The following is an 18,986-nucleotide window of genomic DNA, read 5'->3' on the forward strand; positions in this document are numbered from 1 at the left end:
CTCTCTCTCTCTCTCTCTTTCCCCGGTCCAGGAGCAAGCCTCGTGGGTGTGCCAGTGTGAGGAGGGCCTGGTGCAGAAACTGGAGCAGGATTTCAAGCTGACCCTCCAGCAGCAGAGTTCTTTGGACCAGTGGGCCAGCTGGCTGGACAACGTGGTGACCCAGGTCCTGAAGCATCACGAGGGAGGGGCCGGCTTCCCAAAGGCAGCCCGGCAGTTCTTGCTGAAGTGGTCCTTCTACAGGTCAGCTCCTGTTGCCACCTGGGGTCGAAACCCCGGCTGCTTTCCTCCCGACCCCCTGTGTGCTGCAGCAAGTTAACTCTGCATCGCATTGATAGCGGGTTTTGTGTGTGTGTGTGTTGTCCCTCGACAGCTCCATGGTGATCCGAGACCTCACCCTGCGCAGTGCTGCCAGCTTCGGCTCCTTTCACCTCATCCGCCTGCTGTACGACGAGTACATGTTCTACCTGGTGGAGCATCGCGTGGCTCAAGCGACGGGGGAGACACCCATCGCCGTGATGGGAGAGGTGAGGGTGGGTTGAGCCTCCTCCGAGAAGAGCCAAAGACTAAGAAGCTGCCCTGGGTGCACCCACAGGGCTGTGCAGACCCGAAGGGTTGTTGCAATAGGCTTGAACTGCCTTGCCCCGGTGAGCAACCTACCCCTTGAATCCTGCACCAGCTGAAGCTTTTGGGAGCCAGTGTGGTGTAGTGGTAAAGAGCAGTAGACTCGTAATCTGGTGAACCGGGTTCGCTTCCCTGCTCCTCCACATGCAGCTGCTGGGTGACCTTGGGCCAGTCACACTTCTCTGAAGTCTCTCAGCCTCACTCACCTCACAGAGTGTTTGTTGTGGGGGAGGAAGGGAAAGGAGATTGTTAGCCGCTTTGAGACTCCTTAGGGTAGTGTTAAAGCGGGATATCAAATCCAAACTCTTCTAAACCATCTGAGAAAAAAATGCTACGAGTTATATGGGTTCAGCTTAGGAGGGGGTGGCGCTGTGGTCTAAACCACTGAGCCTCTTGGGCTTGCCGATCGGAAGGTCGGTGGTTCGAATCGCCACAACGGGGTGAGCTCCCGTTGCTCTGTTCCAGCTCCTGCCAACCTAGCAGTTCAAAAGAACGCAAGATAAATAGGCACCACTGTGGCAGGAAGGTAAACGGCGTTTCCATGCGCTCTGGTTTCCGTCATGGTGTCCCGTTGCACCAGAAGCGGGTTTTGTCCTGCTGGCCACATGACCCGAAAAGCCATCTGCAGACAAACGCCAGAGCCCTCAGCCTGAAAGCGAGATGAGCGCCGCAACCCCATAGTCGCCTTTGACTGGACTTAACCGTCCAGGGGTCCTTTACTTTTTTTACCTTTACCTTGGGCCCTCCCACTCCGACAACGGATCAAAATAAATGCTGTTCGTTTTGTGTAATAAAATTGGCTTATTAGAATTGTCGGTCGGTAAAATAAAATTTAAAAAGTATCGGGAGATAACTTGCGAGGGAGCCCCCCGTGATTTTGACCACCAAAGGGTTTAATCCGGCACTGGTCTCAGAGATCAAGCTGCTTGGCCTCAGGCAGTCCTGAAAGTACGCCAGACCCGAATCGCTCAGGGCGTTTGTGCATCAGAACAAGAGCTTTGACCCACGAGCAGCTTTGGACGCTCCACAGCTGGGGGGGGGGCAGGTTAACAAGGGAGCAGTGGGGAATTGATGAGCAAAGCGGGGGGGGGGGTGCGTTTTCCAGATTCACTCACAACCAAATGCCCCCCGCCTGTTTTCTTTTGCAGTTCAGCGACCTGGCCTCTATGTCTCCAGCCTTGTTTGATAAAGGTATTTGTTGCCTCAGATCTCCTCTTCTCTTTGCTCCTTCCGGTCATGGGGCAGGTAGGGGAGGGGGTTGGGGCTGAGTTGATTAAATATTTGCGGGTGGCGCTGTGGGTTAAACCACAGAGCCTAGGACTTGCCAATCAGAAGGTCGGTGGTTCGAATCCCCGCGACAGGGTGAGCTCCCGTTGCTCGGTCCCTGCTCCTGCCAACCTAGCAGTTCGAAAGCACACCAGTGCAAGTAGATAAATAGGTACCACTCCAGCGGAAAGGTAAACGGCGTTTCCATGCGCTGCTCTGGTTCACCAGAAGCGGCTTAGTCCTGCTGGCCACATGACCCGGAAGCTGTACGCCGGATCCCTCGGCCAATAAAGCGAGATGAGCGCCGCAACCCCAGAGTCGGCCACGACTGGACCTAATGGTCAGGGGTCCCTTTACCTTTTTATCCCGCTTCTGCAGCAACAAAGGCTGAGCTCAAAGCAGCTCATAAGAACTGCGGTGCCCTTGACGGACAACCGCCATAATGTCAGGCACAATAGCATATAGAATCGTGGGGTTGTAGAGTCCAACCCTCAGCAATTGCTGGACGAACAACCAATCCATCAAAGCAATTAAGGCAAGTCATAGTAACTATTGCCAAGATGTTTCCCGGTCACAACAAAAAGTGGATTAGCTGTTCTCCAATGCGTTGCTTCTCAATTCACAGTACATGAATTATAGACACTTGCAGAAAACAATACGTTGATAAACCATTTGGGGGGGCCGTTGGGTCATTGGTGGCTGGTTGGAGAAAAGGGGGGGGGGGGGATGGCAGCTGCAGGGTCTTGCAACCCGGACCCTGCGGCTTGTATTCTGCTACGCTTAACTCGGAGCGAACCTGCTAGAATGAGTGGACCGAAGTCAGCTGTGCCCATTCATTCCGCTGGGTCTGCTCCAAGTCGCGACTCCTGCTGGACACAGCCCTGTGACTTCTGTCTCTCCTCTCTCCCCGCAGACGACATCAGCGACCTGGGCAGCGAGGCGGAGGCGGATTCCCGATGCGCCGGCGAGCCCCTCGTGAAGCGCGAACGCAGCGATCCCGGCCCCTCGCTGCAAGAGATCTAAGAAGAGTTGACACGGCAGGAGATGCCCAACTCCCATCGCGTTCCAGCTCCGGAAGCAAAAGTTTCCAAAGCTTTCTGGAAACCCTCAAAGGCTGGGTTTCCACCTCCTCCACAATCCGAGTGCCTCTTAGCTCCTCTTAACGTTTACTTGTCTTCACAGACGGGGTCCCTGGCGGCTGCCTGGTCAGCTGCGTGGGCAGAAGCTGGCCCAGTTGCGGCAAAGGGAGTCAGCGGCCAGCTCTTCCTTTCCAATGGGGGGGTGCCTGGCTCCTTCTGCCCTGAATGTGGAGCTTTCTGTCTGTCTGTCTGTCTCTCTCTCAATTCCCCTCTCCCTCGTATCCTTGTGCTCTTGGCCTTAACTGACTCTTTGAATGGATTGCGGAACCCGCGGAGACCGGGTGCTTGGTTGGCCGTGACAGCCCCACACCCAGCCATCTCCTCTAGGGTTCCCTAGATTACCACTGTGATGCAGCTCTGCTTGCCCCCCTGAAAGACCCCTTTCCTTTCCACTGCGCCTCGTGGGGAGGCAGAAGTTGGGGGGGGCCTCTGGTCTGCCCCCCCGTGCTTCCCCCTACTTGCCAAATAAATTTACAATGTGGCACACAGCCTGTTGTGGTTCTTCTTTTCAATTGCTCTGTGGTGGAAGGACTTCCGCCCGCCTCGCTGGCCGGATGTGCATCGTACCCCCTTCCATGCACCGAGCTGCAAGTGAGACGGGGGTCCCGCAACCAGCTCGGGCTGAACGCACCAAAGTTGTGCAGTTTTAAAAGTGAGGGTCTTGGTAGCTGAGCAGAGAGCAGGGCCCTCTTTGGTTGTGGCCTGTCCTGTCTTGAAAAGGCAACACCCATTGGGGGTAACAGGGGGAGAGAGATGCACATTAGAAGAGAGGAGAGATTGAAGAGAAAGGTGGTTGGAGGATGGATGGCGGCAACAGATTGAGGTTGAATCCTAACAAGGCAGAAGTTTTGGGAGGACAGGAGGCGGGCAGGTGTGGAGGACTCCCTGGTCCTGAATGGGGTCACTGTGTCCCTGAAGGACCAGGTGCGCAGCCTGGGAGTCGTTTTGGACTCACAGCTGTCCATGGAGGCGCAGGTCAATTCTGTGTCCAGGGCGGCTGTCTACCAGCACCATACGGTGCGCAGGATGAGACCCTCCCTGCCTGCGGACTGTCTCGCCAGAGTGGTGCATGCTCTGGTTATCTCCCGCTTGGACTACTGCAATGCGCTCTACGTGGGGCTACCTTTGAAGGTGACCCAGAAACTGCAACTAATTCAAAATGCGGCAGCTAAACTGGTGACTGGGAGCGGCCGCCGAGACCATATAACACCTGTCCTGAAAGGTCTATATTGGCTCTCAGTACGCTTCCAAGCGCAATCCAAAGTGTTGGTGCTGACCTTTAAAGTCCTAAACGGCCTCGGTCCAGTATACCTGAAGGAGCGTCTCCACCCCCATCGTCCAGCCTGGACACTGAGGTCCAGCTCCGAGGGCCTTCTGGCGGTTCCCTCCCTGCGAGAAGTGAGGTTACAGGGAACCAGGCAGAGGGCCTTTTCGGTGGTGGTGCCCGCCCTGTGGAACACCCTCCCATCAAGGAAATAAACAACTATCTGACTTAGAAGACATCTGAAGGCAGCCCATTTTAGGGGAGTTTTTAATGTTTGATGTTTTATGGCCTTTTTATTCTGTTGGGAGCTGCCCAGAGTGGCTGGGAAGACCCAGCCAGATTGGCAGGGTATAAATAATAAATTATTATTATTACACCTGCACTATGAACCACAAAGGATCCTTGCAGAACTACAATTTCCAGCACACTTCAATTACGGTCCCTAGGATTTTTGGAGGTAGGGGAAGCCATGTATGTGCTTTAAATGCATAATGCATGTGTGACCCAACGTAAGAAAGTAAAACTTAGAGAAGTCTGGCCCTTTCTGCCTCTTGTCCTCCTCCCACTCCACCCCTCACTCACAAAGTTGCCCCAAACGAAATGTGCCCCTATGGCTGATGGGAAGTCTTTTCCCCTTCCATGAAGCACTTTTTTGGGCACTGACCTAAGCTGCTTCTGGCTGCAGGTGGGCCATGTGAGAAGCTGGGACTTAAAAACTGTGGCCTCTTCTGTTTCCCACAGATCTTGCACAGTGCTAGTTTCCCTGGATGGCCCCTGTTGCGCCATTGGCCGGCAAGAAGCGTGGGGTTCTTCCGAAACCAAACTTCCGAAGGCATTGAGACATTTCTCACTGAGGGAGCGGGATGGGTTGGGGAGCAAGTCACCATCGGATAAAGACAGTTTTGATGCGTGGCACTGAACCAATAAAGGTAAAGGGACCCCTGACCATTAGGTCCAGTTGTGACCGACACTGGGGTTGTGGTGCTCATCTCGCTTTATTGGCCGAGGGAGCCGGTGTACAGCTTCCGGGTCATGTGGCCAGCAGGACTAAGCCGCTTCTGGCGAACCAGAGCAGCGCACGGAAACGCAGTTTACGACAGAGGACGAGATGGTGGGACAGTGTTCTCCAAGCTACCAGCATGAGTTTGACCAAACTGCGGGAGGCAGTGGAAGACAGGAGTGCCTGGCGTGCTCTGGTCCAGGGGGTCACAAAGAGGCGGACACGACTAAACGACAACAACAAAGTGTGGAGCCAGGGAATATGTGGTCCTCCTGAAGTCATATTACAGCTCCGCTTGTCCCTAACCATTAGCTGTGACGACTGAGATTACAGTGGTACCTCTGGTTACATACGATTCAGGTTACAGACGCTTCAGGTTACATACTCCGCTAACCCAGAAATAGTGCTTCAGGTTAATAACTTTGCTTCAGGATAAGAACAGAAATCGTGCTCCAGCAGCGCGGCGGCAGCAGGAGTCCCCATTAGCTTAAGTGGTGCTTCAGGCGAAGAACAGTTTCAGGATAAGTACGGACCCCTGGAACGAGTTAAGTACTTAACCCGAGGTACCACTGTATTCAATTTATATGCTGCCCTATTCCCCGTAGATTTCAGGGCGGTTGTTGGTATGAGGGGCTCCAGCCTACTCCTGCTGTAACTAAGCTTAAAATTGTGTAAGGTGAAGTGTCGTGCCCCCCCGTACCCCCCCCCCGTTGTTCCCATTCCCTTTCTCTTACTGCTCACAATTTTGTAGATTTTCCCTGTTGTGCCAAGAGGCATTTGAAAAGCAAACCAGCACCCTTGTATTGGGGGGGGGGCATTAGCAGGAGGGGGGGTGATCCCCTGTTTGGGACTAGTTTGGGCCTGGGACAATTGCAGGCTGGGCTTGAGAAATACCACACACCAGAGAGGCAGCATGGGACGCTCGTCTTGTTGTTGTTTAGTCGTTTAGTTGTGTCTGACTCTTCGTGACCCCCTGGACCAGAGCACGCCAGGCACTCCTGTCTTCCACTGCCTCCCGCAGTTTGGTCAAACTCATGCTGGTAGCTTCCAGAACACTGTCCAACCATCTCATCCTCTGTCGGCCCCTTCTCCTTGTGCCCTCCATCTTTCCCAGCATCAGGGTCTTTTCCAGGGAGTCTTCTCTTCTCATGAGGTAGCCAAAGTCTTGGAGCCTCAGCTTCAGGATCTGGCCTTCCAGTGAGCACTCAAGGCTGATTTCCTTCAGAATGGATACGTTTGATCTTCTTGCAGTTGATGGGACTCTCGTCTTACGCAGCCCCAATTTCTGGTACCCAGAGAGGTCAAGGTAAAAAGTAAAGGACCCCCTGGACGGTTAAGTCCAGTCAAAGGCAACTATGGGGTTGTGGCGCTCATCTTGCTTTCAGGCCGAGGGAGCCGGCATTTGTCTGCAGACAGCTTTCCGGGTCACGTGGCCAGCAGGACTAAACCACTTCTGGTGCAATGGAAACCAGAGCGCACGGAAACACCGTTTACCTTCCCGCCACAGCACTACCTACGTATCTACTTGTGCTGGTGTGCTTTCAAACTGCTAGGTTGGCAGGAGCTGGGACAAAGCAACGGGAACTCACCCCATCGCAGGGATTCGAACCACCGACCTTCCGATCGGCAAGCCCAAGAGGCTCAGTGGTTTAGACCACAACTGCTCCCAGAGAGGAGCACTCCCTGTCCCAGTGGCCACGACTGGTGCCATTGGGACTTGTGGGGTGCAAGGCAGGAAGACAACAGTAGGTGGCGCCAGAGGGCCCCCCTCGCCGTGCAAAGGAGCCTGATGGCTTGCTGCAGATTTCAGTCTTGCATCATTGCTTAGCGTTTTCAGGCTTAGACCCAGAAAGAGGCGGAATATCCTGTTCTTCACAGTTGCCAATCAGATGGAGAAGGCAAGCACTGCTGGAAGCTCCCTTTTTAATATATAAATTAAGCACTTCTGTTCTTCACATTTACCACGCCGCCTCCCCTTAACGCAAATGTGTGCCCCCTTTTTTTGTCCTTGCAAGACATTTCACAGCAATCTGAGCCTCCAGAGAGACAAGTCACTCCAAGCCAGGAGTGCTTGGGTTGTACAGTGCCTATCCAATTTCCAGTGATTTTACGGTATAGAAGTGGTCAAGACCTACCCAAATCTGCTTCGTCTTTCATAAATCTTTAAAAAATAAATAATTTCCCCCCAAAAAAATGTTGATGGTGTGTGTAAGGAGTAAGTAATATCCAAGGCAACACGAAGGACCAAGTACAACAATGCACTATCAATATAAACAATATAATCATTATAAAACAATTGAGATCCGATTCAGAATTGAGTCCTCCCGGATGAATGGTTTTGAACATAAACATAAACCGAGATTCTTGATGTCGTAACCGTCTTTTGTAATCTTGCTTTTGCTTTCTGAGATTATGAAAGACAGTTACGACAGCAAGATCTCAATTGTTTTATTTGATTTTTCTCATCCTGGCTGTTAAACTGTACTATATCTTTAAACTCCATCTCCTGGTTATTAGTACCACCTGGGGTCGGCTTTTTAGGTTTCCTGAAACATTCAGTCAGTAGCAGTGGTTACATAACTTTTATTACCACTGCTCCATAGCTATTGTCATACAATTCCATTCACCGTATAGATGAGGTATGTACTTTTGATTTTACATTGAATTGGCATTATGTTTCTTGCGTATATAAAGATATAGGGACCCCTGAGCATTAGGTCCAGTCGTGGCTGACTCTGGGGTTGCGGCGCTCATCTCGCTTTATTGGCTGAGGGAGCCGATGTACAGCTTCTGGGTCATGTGGCCAGCATGACTAAGCCGCTTCTGGCGAACCAGAGCAGCGCACGGAAACGCCGTTTACCTTCCCGCCGGAGCAGTACCTATTTATCTACTTGCACTTTGACGTGCTTTCGAACTGCTAGGTTGGCAGGAGCAGGGACCGAGCAACGGGAGCTCACCCCGTCGTTGCGGGGATTCGAACCACTGACCTTCTGATCAGCAAGTCCTAGGCTCTGTGGTTTAACGCACAGCGCCACCCGCGTATAGTTTGTAATAATTTGAGTTATTGCAAGTTACTATGTATATGCAGGTCATCGTTTCAATAATTCACTTGCAGTTTTATGAAGCATTTCTGTATCCTTCTGCTGTGCTGAAGAAGAATTCCACGAAACAGTGGGTATATCTGGAATCACTGTTCACCACTGTTTGCGGACCACTTCAGCAGCGTTGGACGCTTGTTTTCACCACATAAGAATCTGACCCATTGCTTTTTTCATAGACTTATAAGACTTATGTTTATTTGGTTCTATGTTTTCAAGAGAATCCACCAAGAGTGTTCATTTTTTGACTTTCAGAGATTTATAGGATTTCTGTTTATTTGGTTTTGCAGAGAGTGCATATTTCATATGGTTCAATGTTCCGTATAGATTATATAAGGAGTTTATATTGATATTGCATTGTTGTACTTGGTCATCGTGTTGCCTTGGGTATTACTGATAATTGTTTGCAACACAGGGGCATAGCTGTCAACTTACAGATTTGAAAATAAGGGACCAGCAGCCTCGAAAATAAGGGGTCAGCAGGCAAAATAAGGGATTTTCCAGGCACAGGTATGTTCGACTTCTGAGCCCCTCCGAGCCAAAGGCAGAAAGCCCAGCCAGCAGCCAAACGAAGCCTCAAGCGGTGGTTCCCACAGCGCAGCAACCTGGCAAAGGGGATGCAGCAAGGAAAACCACCGTCCCCTCTCCGCTGGGAAGCACTGAGCAAAGGCGAGTCCCCAGGCAAGGTGGCCGATTTGATCGGCACAAGGCATGCAAGCTCCACCCCCAGTCGTTCTTAGACTCCTTATTGGGTGAGCAACGCAGCCAAGCAACACAGTTGGAGCCTCCCTCCTCCCTGGCCGGCAGAGAGGGAGGGAGGGAGAGGAGCTGCTTGCTTTGAAACCCGGGAAATTTGCGGGACATCATCGATAAGGGACAGCAGCGGGACACGACGCTGGGATAAGGGACTTTCCCACCAAATAAGGGACAGTTGACAGCTATGCACAGGGGTTTAATTGTTCGGTGTGTGTAAGGAAGTGGTGGGGCAGGGAGAACGTGCTTTAAATATATGTTGCTCATGCACACATTTGTTTGGATAAAATCAGGTGCCGATTTGAATCAAAGCCACAGTCTTTCAACACTGCAGATTCTAGCCAAATTTTGCACGATGGTTCCTGAGATCTCTGCCTTGGGAGCTGTGCAACTGCTTTGAGGTTTCTTCCTGCAACCAAGTGGTATATTCCTTTTTCCTTTGTGGGGCACTTTAACCCCGTCAACCCCCCTTGTACTATGAGGTATTATTCCTAGTCTCCAATGATGTCAAAGGATCCTCTCATCCCACCTGGGAGGCTGACCGTTGAGCCTCTGTGTGGATCCCTGTTCTGTTACTGCCTTCCTCCAGCCTCCCCCTGCTAGGTTTTTTTTTTGGGGGGGGCGGGTTGCATTGAGGAGAATTGGCTCAGCAAACCACTCTTGGAGCAGAGAGACGGCAGGATGGCTCATTCTCAAAAGAGGCTTCCTGTTGTCTCTCTGAATGGGTTCACTGGCTCATTCTCAAAAGAGGCTTCCTGTTGTCTCTCTGAATGGGTTTGCTGGCTCATTCTCAAAAGAGGCTTCCTGTTGTCTCTCTGAATGGGTTCGCTGCCTGGGGTGGGCCGTCTTTCAGCCAGTTAGGCATGCCCAGGTGCAGAGCCACAGGGGACGGGCTGCTGTCCTCCTTTCACAGTCCGGAAGCCAATGCGTTTGGGTACATGACCAGGTGCGGTGGCCTGGGATTCGGACTCGGATGCTGAACCTGAGGGATCCCAGCCTGCACAGGATTCCCCGCCTCCAGAACCAGCTGAGCCGGGGCTGGGGCATGAGCTTGAAGGGCGGGGGGAACAAAACAGCTTTTGACATTCCAAGGAAGGAGGAGGTGGTGTCGGAAGCTGACGGGGCAACAGGTTTTAAGGAGCAGGGAGAGTCTGTGGCAGACAGAAGTCCAGACATGGCGGCAGAAGCTGAAACAGGAGGGAGGCCAAGAGGCAGAGATGAGGCAAGCTGCTGAAGAAGCCAGGGGGTCTCCCTCTCCTCCTGCAACCAGCTCCCCTCCTCGTCTCCCAGAACCAGAAGAGGGATGAAAAGGGCAGAGCAGAGGCAGGCAAGATGGAGACGTCTCAGATTGCTTGGGAAGGAATTGGAGGAGCCTTAGAGAGTGGCAGTCCTTGCAACTGCTTGATTGGGACAAGATCTACTGGGGAGTGTTGCTGGGAACACTAGGCCTGCACTGTTTTGGATTATTTGAATAAAGAGTTAACTTCTCTTGACACCTCGTGAGTTATTCCCAACCTACTCCCAAATCCCAACTTCACATGTACAGTGGTACCTTGGTTGTCAAACTTAATCCGTTCCGGGAGTCCGTTCGACTCCGAAAACCATTTGAAAACCAAGGTGCAGCTTCCAATTGACTGCAGGAGCTTCCGGCACTCAATCGGAAGCCACCTTGGACGTTTGGCTTCCGGAAAACATTTGCAAACTGGAAAACTCACTTCCAGGTTTGCAGCATTCGGGAGCCGATTTGTTTGGGAGCCAAGCTGTTCGACAACCAAGGTACCACTGTAGTCCGAACAAGACAAAGACCTTGACTCCCCCCCCACCGACTACAGTTCTACCTGTGCAACGTAAAACCAGGTTTCCATGCAGTTTTAACTGGAGAGACAGGCACACGGTTCGAGTTCTAAAAAGCTCTCTCTCTCTCGCTTTTTAATAGACAAAATGGCAGGAACTCTGTCCCCATCCTTGATTTAGTGGCACAACCCCCTGTCTAGTTAGATGCACCGGTCAGATTTCCAGTGAGGTGGAATCCTGTCCCTGGGGTTCCTGCACGGACGCTGCCTTTGACTGGCCGGCCGCAGGCTTGTTTTTCTTGGCAACACCACTCTTCGCTTTCTCCTCAAGGCCCACGTAGGACTCGGGCTGCGAGGGCGGCCGGGCCTCCCACTGCGACTCCTCCCCGAAAGCGTTCACGTCGTAGAGGTAGTCCAGGCTCGTCACCGCACTGAGGATTTCCGGCACGCTGTAATCGAAAGACAACAGCTCGTCGGGCAAGTTGAGGGACCGGATGTCACTGGTTGAATCCTCGCCAGAGAAGCAACTGTCCCTCAAGCTGTCTCCCCAGTGCCGGCTGTGGCGTCCGTTGCCCAACCCGTCCAACGAAGCCTCGGTGTCTGAGTTCACCGGGGAGCAGTCAAACAACTTCATGGCATCTTCTAAGAGGACCTTTTCCGGGAGGTTGAAGGACACCTCCTCCTCTATCAATGTGTTCCCGGCTGCGATGATGTTCTCCAGGTCCATGCAAGACTCCGCTTCGGGCATGATGTCTGCACATGGCGCACTGAGGATGGCCTGGTGGTCTTCAGGAGAGGCGTCCGGCAGGGCTGGAGGGTCCTCTGCAAAATCTGGATTCCGGACGTCGCCTGCCTCGTCCGCTTGGAAGTCCTTGAAAGCTTGGAAGGCCAAGTTGTGGCAGTCTTTCAGGGGTTCATAGGCTGCTGCCAGCGCTGGCCGCTCGCTCGGGTTCAGCCCGGGGAGCGTGGAGAGAAGCTTACGCTCTTTGCTCTGCCCAGGGCCCTCACTGTGGAGAGAGACCACCTCTGCAAAGGGGGAGCCGTGGGCAGGGCTCCCCACGAAGCCGATGTGGTCCGCCAAGTGGGTCGAGGGCCCCTCGGGCTTGAAGAAGGGCAAGACGAACGGGGGGTTGCTGGCGACGGGCTGATAGGGCGGGTATGCGACCGGCTGGACAGGGCTCTTGAGGTATTTCTGGCCGTCCAGCAGGTAGGTGTTTTGTGGGCCCGGCGCTCCAGAGAGTTTGTACACGGAGGGCTGGACGAAGTTGGCCGTAGCCCACTCAATGCGGTAGATCCGGGGGTCGAAGAAGCACCCGCACGGAGCCATGTGGAAGCCTGGCAGGGGGCGAGGAGAGAGGAAAATGAGGGGCGGACAAGGAGACCCTCCAACATGTGTCCTACTCAAATCTACCAAGGCAAGGCTGGCTGCCACTTCCTTTGACTGCAGCGGGCAGGTGTGGGGGACTCCCTGGTCCTGAATGGGGTGACTGTGCCCCTGAAAGACCAAGTGCACAGCCTGGGAGTCATTTTGGACTCACCGCTGTCCATGGAGGCGCAGGTCAATTCTGTATCCAGGGCAGCTGTTTACCAGCTCCACCTGGTACGCAGGCTGAGACCCTCCCTACCTGCAGACTGTCTCTCCAGAGTGGTGCATGCTCTGGTTATCTCCTGCTTGGACTACTGCAATGCACTCTACGTGGGGCTACCTTTGAAGGTGACCCGGAAACGACAGCTAACTCAGAATGTGGCTGTTAGACTGGCAACTGGGAGCGGCTGCCAGGACCATTTAACACCCATCCAGAAAAGCCTACATTAGCTCCCAGTACCTTTCCGAGCACGATTCCAAGTGTTGGTGCTGTCCTTGAAAGCCCTAAATGGTCGCGGCCCAGAATACCTGAAGGAGCGTCTCCACCCCCATCGTTCTACCCGGACACTGAGGTCCAGCTCTGAGGGCCTTCTGGCGGTTCCCTCCCTGCGAGAAGTGAGGTTACAGGGAACCAGGCAGAGGGCCTTCTCAGTGGTGGCACCCTCCCTGTGAAACGCCCTCCCATCAGATGTCAGGGAAATAAACAACTACCTGACTTTTAGAAGACATTTGAAGGCAGCCCTGTTTAGGGAAGTTTTTAAAGTTTGAGGTTTTAATGTGTTTTTAATATTCTGTTGGGAGCCGCCCAGAGTGGCTGGGGAAACCCAACCAGATGGGCGGGGTATAAATAATAAATTGTTGTTATTTCTAATTATTTGAGGGGCAGAACCTTGGCACAGCCCCCCCCCCCGATCCCTCTCTCTATTGCCCTAGGGGCTCTGTCCAGGCCACATACCCTTTGCCCAGGCCTCCACCACTAGAAGGTGTTCGTGAGTTCTTGCGATGCCTCCTGCTTGTCTGGATGAAGAATGGAGACCAGTGCCTGGCTCCATCTGCACTCCCACTTCAAATGGCCATGGCGCCCCCCTACACCCCCCCCCCACAAAATGCTCCTTTGAAATGTGTTAACGGTGCTGCTCAGAGTTGATAGGAGACCCACAGCTCCCACTCCCAGAGACACAATCCCCAGCAGTGGTGTGCAGTCAGTGGCCTAGAGGAACTGGGCTACTCCTCTAAATATTCCCTATAAATTAGAGTATACAGTGGTACCTTGGTTCTCAGATGCCTTGGTACTCAGGCAACATGGAACCCAAGCACTGCAAACCCGGAAGTAAGTGTTCCAGTTTGCGAACTTTTTTTTGGAAGCCGAAAGTGCTCCATTTTGAGTGCCGCGCTTCCGTTTTGAGTGTTACGCTGAGGTCTGTCTGTTTTCGCTATTTATTTTGCGTTTTTGTTTCAGCGGCTCTTTTTTTGTTTTTGTGACTGTGTGGAACCCAGTTCAGCTAGTGATTGATTGATTTTGTGACTGCAGTACATTGTTTATTGATTTGATTTAATGGATCAGTGGTCTTGTTAGATAGTAAAATTAACGTCAAATTGTTGTTTTTTAAAGTCTGGCACGGATTAATCCGTTTTGCATTACTTTCTATGGGAAAGCGCGCCTCGGTTTTGGAACGCTTTGGTTTTGGAGCGGACTTACGTAACGGATTGAGTTTGAGAACCTAGGTACCACTGTATATAAAAATCCGCAACTGAGAACAGTTGATGATCCATTGGCCATTATTTTGAGTGTTATGCTTCCAATTTGAGTGCCACACTTCCATTTTAAGTGTTACGCTGAAGTCTGTCTGTTTTCGCTATTTATTTTTCGTTTTTCTTTCAGCGGCTCTTTTTTGTTTTTGTTTTTGTGACTGTGTGGAACCCAGTTCAGCTAGTGATTGATTGTGTGACTGCAGTACATTGTTTATTGCTTTCATTATATGGAGCAATGATCTTGTTAGATAGTAAAAATCTCGTTAAATTGCTGTTTTAGGGTGTGTGTTTTTAAAGTCTGGAACAGATTAATCCATTTCGCTTTACTTTCTATGGGAAAGCCTGCCTTGGTTTTGGAACACTTTGGTTTTGAACAGAATTCCGGAACGGATTAAGTTTGAGAACCAAGGTACCATTGTATTAAAGTATTGAAGCCTGGCACCCGCTTCGCAAAGTCCAGGAAGCTTCTGCCGGGAGGGGGGGCGCTGTGCTCCGACGGGTCTAAGAGCCCTCCTGCCACCTCCCCGAACCTCACCAAGGGGCATCCCCTGCCTGAAACCCCGGAAGGTCTCTGCCAGTCAGTGTGAACAATACTAAGCTATATGGAACTAGCTTCTATCAAGGCTGATATCCTATGGTTTCTGTGCAAAAACCCACCGACTGCGGTATTGGGCTAAGTTACTGAAGATGTTTTACGAAGATGAAATCAAGAAAAAACCTAGAATCTTGGGGCGTTTTCAGATGGGCAGCAAATAGGGCTACCCAATCCTGGCTCTTCAGCTCTAAGCACTATTTGCATGTAGTGATTTTCTGTGCGTTGTGTGCAGAGGGTCTATGTGCATCTTCTTATGTTGTATCCACACTGGTGAGCCCAATATAGCCATGGTCACGAGTCCCATGGAGGTGCCCTGGAGGGACCAGATCAGGAGGAGGAGCTCAAAGAGTAATTCCTGTTGTAATATACGGCTATTGACTCACACTTGCATACATGAAAGGGTTAAGCTGAGCCCTGAGCTCAAGTTGCCAGTGGGTGGCTAGCAGCCTTTGCATCCTCCCTCCCTCTCTCTCTCTCTCTCTCTCTCTCTCTCTGTGTGTGTGTGTGTCTTCCTGAAAGAAAGGAGCCGTGCAGAATGGCTCCCAACTGAAGGATAACCACGTGAATAAAATCTCTCTAAAGGAGATTTTTACAGCCTCCATAACAAAACCTGCATTATTCTTTTGAAAGAAACAAATTCTTTCTTTCAAAGCCATTTGGAACCTTTTTCTTCCTTATTTTACTGCCAATGGACAGAGACTTGTTTTCTGTAACTTCTGAAACTCTGCGTGTAAAATACTCACTTATTTGCAAAGCTAAGTGTCTGTGATTTATTCTAGCCTAAGTATTTTTGTGTGGAATGCTTGCCTAAAGGTGGAGGAGGGAAGATGTAAAAATCTAGCCAGGCCACAGAGAGGTTAGGCTGGCCTCAACCAGAGCCAGGGCTTTTTTGGCTGTGGGTCCGATCTGGTGGAACGCTCTGTCACAAGAGACTAGGGCCCTGCGGGACTTGACATCTTTCTGCAGGGCCTGCAAGATGGAGCTGTTCCACCAGGCCTTTGGCCAGGGCCCAGCCTGACCCCCTCCTTTGGTAATCCTTACAGAACTCTAGCCAATGGTTGCCATTAATCTGATTTGAACTGATTTTATAATGAAATGAATTTAGAATGTTGTAACATTTTACTGTGGTTAGCCGCTCTGAGCCCGGCTTCGGCTGGGGAGGGCGGGATATAAATATATTATTATTATTATTATTATTATTATTATTATTATTCCTGCGTGTGCATCAGATGGGCTTTTGTGTCCCATCCCAACGGCAAGCAAAATCAAAACTAATCATGCTCATGTACTTTGAAGCGATGAATTCCATTACTTGGCAGCAGGTGGTGGAACGGCAATCGGCTCAGTTTTCTTATGGCAATAGCTGCCGACCAAATCTCAGCTTTAGTCCGTCAGAAACCCAGCCAGGCATTGTCCTGCCCTGTCCTGAGTCGAGATTTACAGGCCACAATCCGCAAAGGCCCACCCACGCACCCGCGAGAGTTGCTCCTTTCTACGCACCACGTAAGCGTTACCTGCCGGGGGTGTTGCAAATAGCTCTTTCTCTTGGCTGGGGGTGTGGTACAAACTGGGTGTCCCTGTAACGTCAACACACAGAAAAATTCATGCTTTACCCTCTGCTTTTGCCAGCTGTGATAGGAATTTTATGGTCTTAGATATATGGTAATGTTCATAAGTGTACAAACCAAGCACGTACATAGATCAGCACAGGAAGACCGACCTGGAACCATTTTGATTCCTAAACTGAGTAAATGTTTTCTCTGCAAGGTCAAAAGTGGGAAACCTCCCCATTGTCTCTTTCCTCACAAATCCTGTCTTAAGGGCACATTTAAGATATGACTAGGGTGTGAGCCTGTGACCTGGCCCAGGAACTAAGTATTTATCATTACAAAAGACTGGCCAGGCTCCCCAGGCAATCCAATCAAGTAACCTGCCAGACAGGAGATAAACAATGAAAGGAGAAAAACAACATTCAAATTTCTGTTGTAGACCGCCTTTTCTGTGATGTAGGTGTGATGTATCTGAGGGGTGGTCTTAGGTGACACCCCTTCTGTGATGTATGTATGATGTATCTGGGGGTGGTCTTGATCTACAGGATGGGAATTTCAAAAGTCTTTATAAGCCCTTGCATGGCATTTTTCTGGGCCCCTCCTGCGGGTGAGGGGAGCACCCTGTTGCAACAGATCAATAAAGATCAAGCTTACTAGCTGCTTTGCTTCTCAATATTCTCTGGTTGGCCTCTGTAATTCTCTCCTACCAATAGGGAACCTACGTAAGGACTCTATATGGGCTCTTGGATACCCCATAAGGGAAAAGGGCAATTTTTGTTTACAACACAGCTGCGTCGTTTCTCCCGTTCTGTCTCCCAGGAATCTCCTCTTCTACTTCCGGTTGGGCTCCGAAGGGCTGAGCAACCCCTTTGGGTTTCACCCCTTAGCAACGATGCCATGCCCTCCAACATTCCTCAGATGAAAATACAGCCGTACCTCAGAGCTTGAACGGAAGTCGAATGTTCGGAAACCAAATCGCAGCTTCCAATTCTGATCAGCAAGCCCTAGGCTCTGTGGTTTAACTCACAGCGCCACCTGCGTCGGTTTGCTATACTATACAGTCAAAACCTCGGTTCTCGAATGGCTCCGTTTTGGAACGTTTTGGTTCCCGAATGCCGAAAACCCGGAAGTAAATGCTCCGGTTTTCAGACGTTTTCCGGAAGCCGAACGTCCGGTGCGGCTTCCGCTGGAGTACAAGAAGCTCTTGCAACCAATCAGAAGCTGCACCTCGGTTGTCGAACATTTTTTGCAAGCCAAACAGTCTTCCAGAACAGATTCCATTCAACAACCAAGGTTTGATTGTACCTTTTGTAGTCTGCCTTCCGGAAACTCAAATCCATTGTGCCTTTTCTGTGAGCCCTTTTCTCTCTCTCTCTCTCTCTCTCTCTCTCTCTCTCTGTGTGTGTATGTTTTGCATTGAGGGTTCCTTCTTTTTCCTTCCATGAGTTTTGCAACAGCTCAGAGGCGAGTCCACTGCCCCTTGCTCTCAGACACTCTGTGCACCCGAAATCTGTGCACAATTTTGCAGCGCGCTTCGTAGTAGCTGTGCCGCTCAACCGAATTTCGGCAACGGCTAGATATCGGGGCTCTATTCCGCATGGAATTTCACACACACACACGCACACACACCCAATCCTGATTCCCCACCCCAATAATCAAAATATAATTCAAAAAGCCATGGGTCTGAAGGAATGTGCTACGGCAGCGGTGGAGGCACACTTCCTTCCGCACCAAGATGGCGCATCTTTCAGCAACATTGCTCCAGCCGTGTGCGAGAACACTTCTTCTCAAAATATGAACGCCAAGGGGAAAAGAGGCTTGCGAGGGCACAGGAGCCATTGCTAGCGATGTGAGAGAAGGGAAAGGAAAATAAGGACCGTGGTTGGCTTGGGATTGGGAGGTCACGACTGAAGGACAGGTTACCTCCTTGCAATAATAAAGGTAAAGGGACCCCTGACCATTAGGTCCAGTCGTGACCGACTCTGGGGTTGCGGCGCTCATCTCGCTTTATTGGCTGAGGGAGCCGGCGTACAGCTTCCGGGTCCTGTGGCCAGCAGGACTAAGCCACTTCTGGCGAACCAGAGCAGCGCATGGAAACGCCGTTTACCTTCCCGCTGGAGCGGTACCTATTTATCTACTTGCACTTTGACGTGCTTTCAAACTGCTAGGTTTGCAGGAGCAGGGACCGAGCAACGGGAGCTCACCCCGTCATTGCAGGGATTCAAACCGCCAACCTTCTGATTGGCAAGTCCTAGGCTCTGTGGTTTAATCCACAGCGCCAACCGTATCTCTGCCCTTGCAATAATATGGGGTGTAAAATTAGTATTACAGGAAGTTGTATGGGGGAAGCCTGTCTTCCCATAATATGCTGTTGAGCCAACAAGCCAAGCACCCCCATGGGGGACTTGCCATACGGGCTGTCATCCTTAGATGTGGGGTTGGCCTCATCCCAGAAAAAAACAAGGTAAGAAAACCCCGCTGGCGTAAACCGATCCTACCTACGGAGGCAAGGTTTTCAGGGAGAACAAAAGCCGGGAAGGGCCGGTTGGATTGTCCGTCTGGTCGCTCTAAAGGCCGAGGGGTGTACGTCTCATGTTGGGGGTAAAACAGTTTCGGTTGCTGCATAATCCGTCCGTTGAGCTGAAGGGCACTCTGCCCATCTGGACCCCTTTTGCCTAGGGGCGCTTGCCCGAGGACTGACTTCCTGGAGCCGTCGCCACGGAGAAAATGTTCTGTTTGGATGGTTACTCGGGAAAGCGTTCCAGCTTGGCCCACTGAAGTTCTGAGGC

General features: G+C 51.4%; 2 protein-coding genes across 8 annotated transcripts in view; one reads left to right on the forward strand and one right to left on the reverse strand.

The window, feature by feature from the left end:
- RFX2 (regulatory factor X2) overlaps positions 1-3,514 on the forward strand; it is a 65,729-nt gene extending 62,215 nt beyond the window's left edge. For all 3 annotated transcript variants that reach the window (XM_079960584.1, XM_079960585.1, XM_079960586.1), the window contains 4 exons: positions 32-240; positions 371-524; positions 1,770-1,812; positions 2,801-3,514. In XM_079960584.1, coding sequence (XP_079816710.1) covers positions 32-240; positions 371-524; positions 1,770-1,812; positions 2,801-2,910 — 516 coding nt within the window. In that variant the 3' untranslated portion in view covers positions 2,911-3,514. The remainder of the gene's footprint in view (positions 1-31; positions 241-370; positions 525-1,769; positions 1,813-2,800) is intronic.
- A 7,522-nt stretch (positions 3,515-11,036) lies between these two features.
- Positions 11,037-18,939, reverse strand: PRR22 (proline rich 22). 5 transcript variants are annotated; one of them, XM_079960742.1, is made up of 3 exons: positions 18,700-18,939; positions 16,148-16,224; positions 11,037-12,269 (listed from the first exon to the last, which is right to left on the reverse strand). In XM_079960742.1, the coding sequence occupies exon 3, from the start codon at positions 12,259-12,261 to the stop codon at positions 11,149-11,151; it is 1,113 nt and encodes a 370-aa protein (XP_079816868.1). In that variant the 5' UTR covers positions 12,262-12,269; positions 16,148-16,224; positions 18,700-18,939; the 3' UTR covers positions 11,037-11,148. The 5 variants fall into 5 exon arrangements, with proteins under 5 accessions (XP_079816868.1, XP_079816867.1, XP_079816866.1 ...); XM_079960741.1 differs by having other exon boundaries at positions 16,162-16,224; positions 18,700-18,938; XM_079960740.1 differs by having other exon boundaries at positions 18,696-18,936.
- Between the last annotated feature and the right edge of the window lie 47 nt (positions 18,940-18,986).

The sequence above is a fragment of the Podarcis cretensis genome, assembly GCF_951804945.1.
Source record: "Podarcis cretensis genome assembly, chromosome: 18".
In the NCBI taxonomy this organism is placed as follows: domain Eukaryota; kingdom Metazoa; phylum Chordata; class Lepidosauria; order Squamata; family Lacertidae; genus Podarcis; species Podarcis cretensis.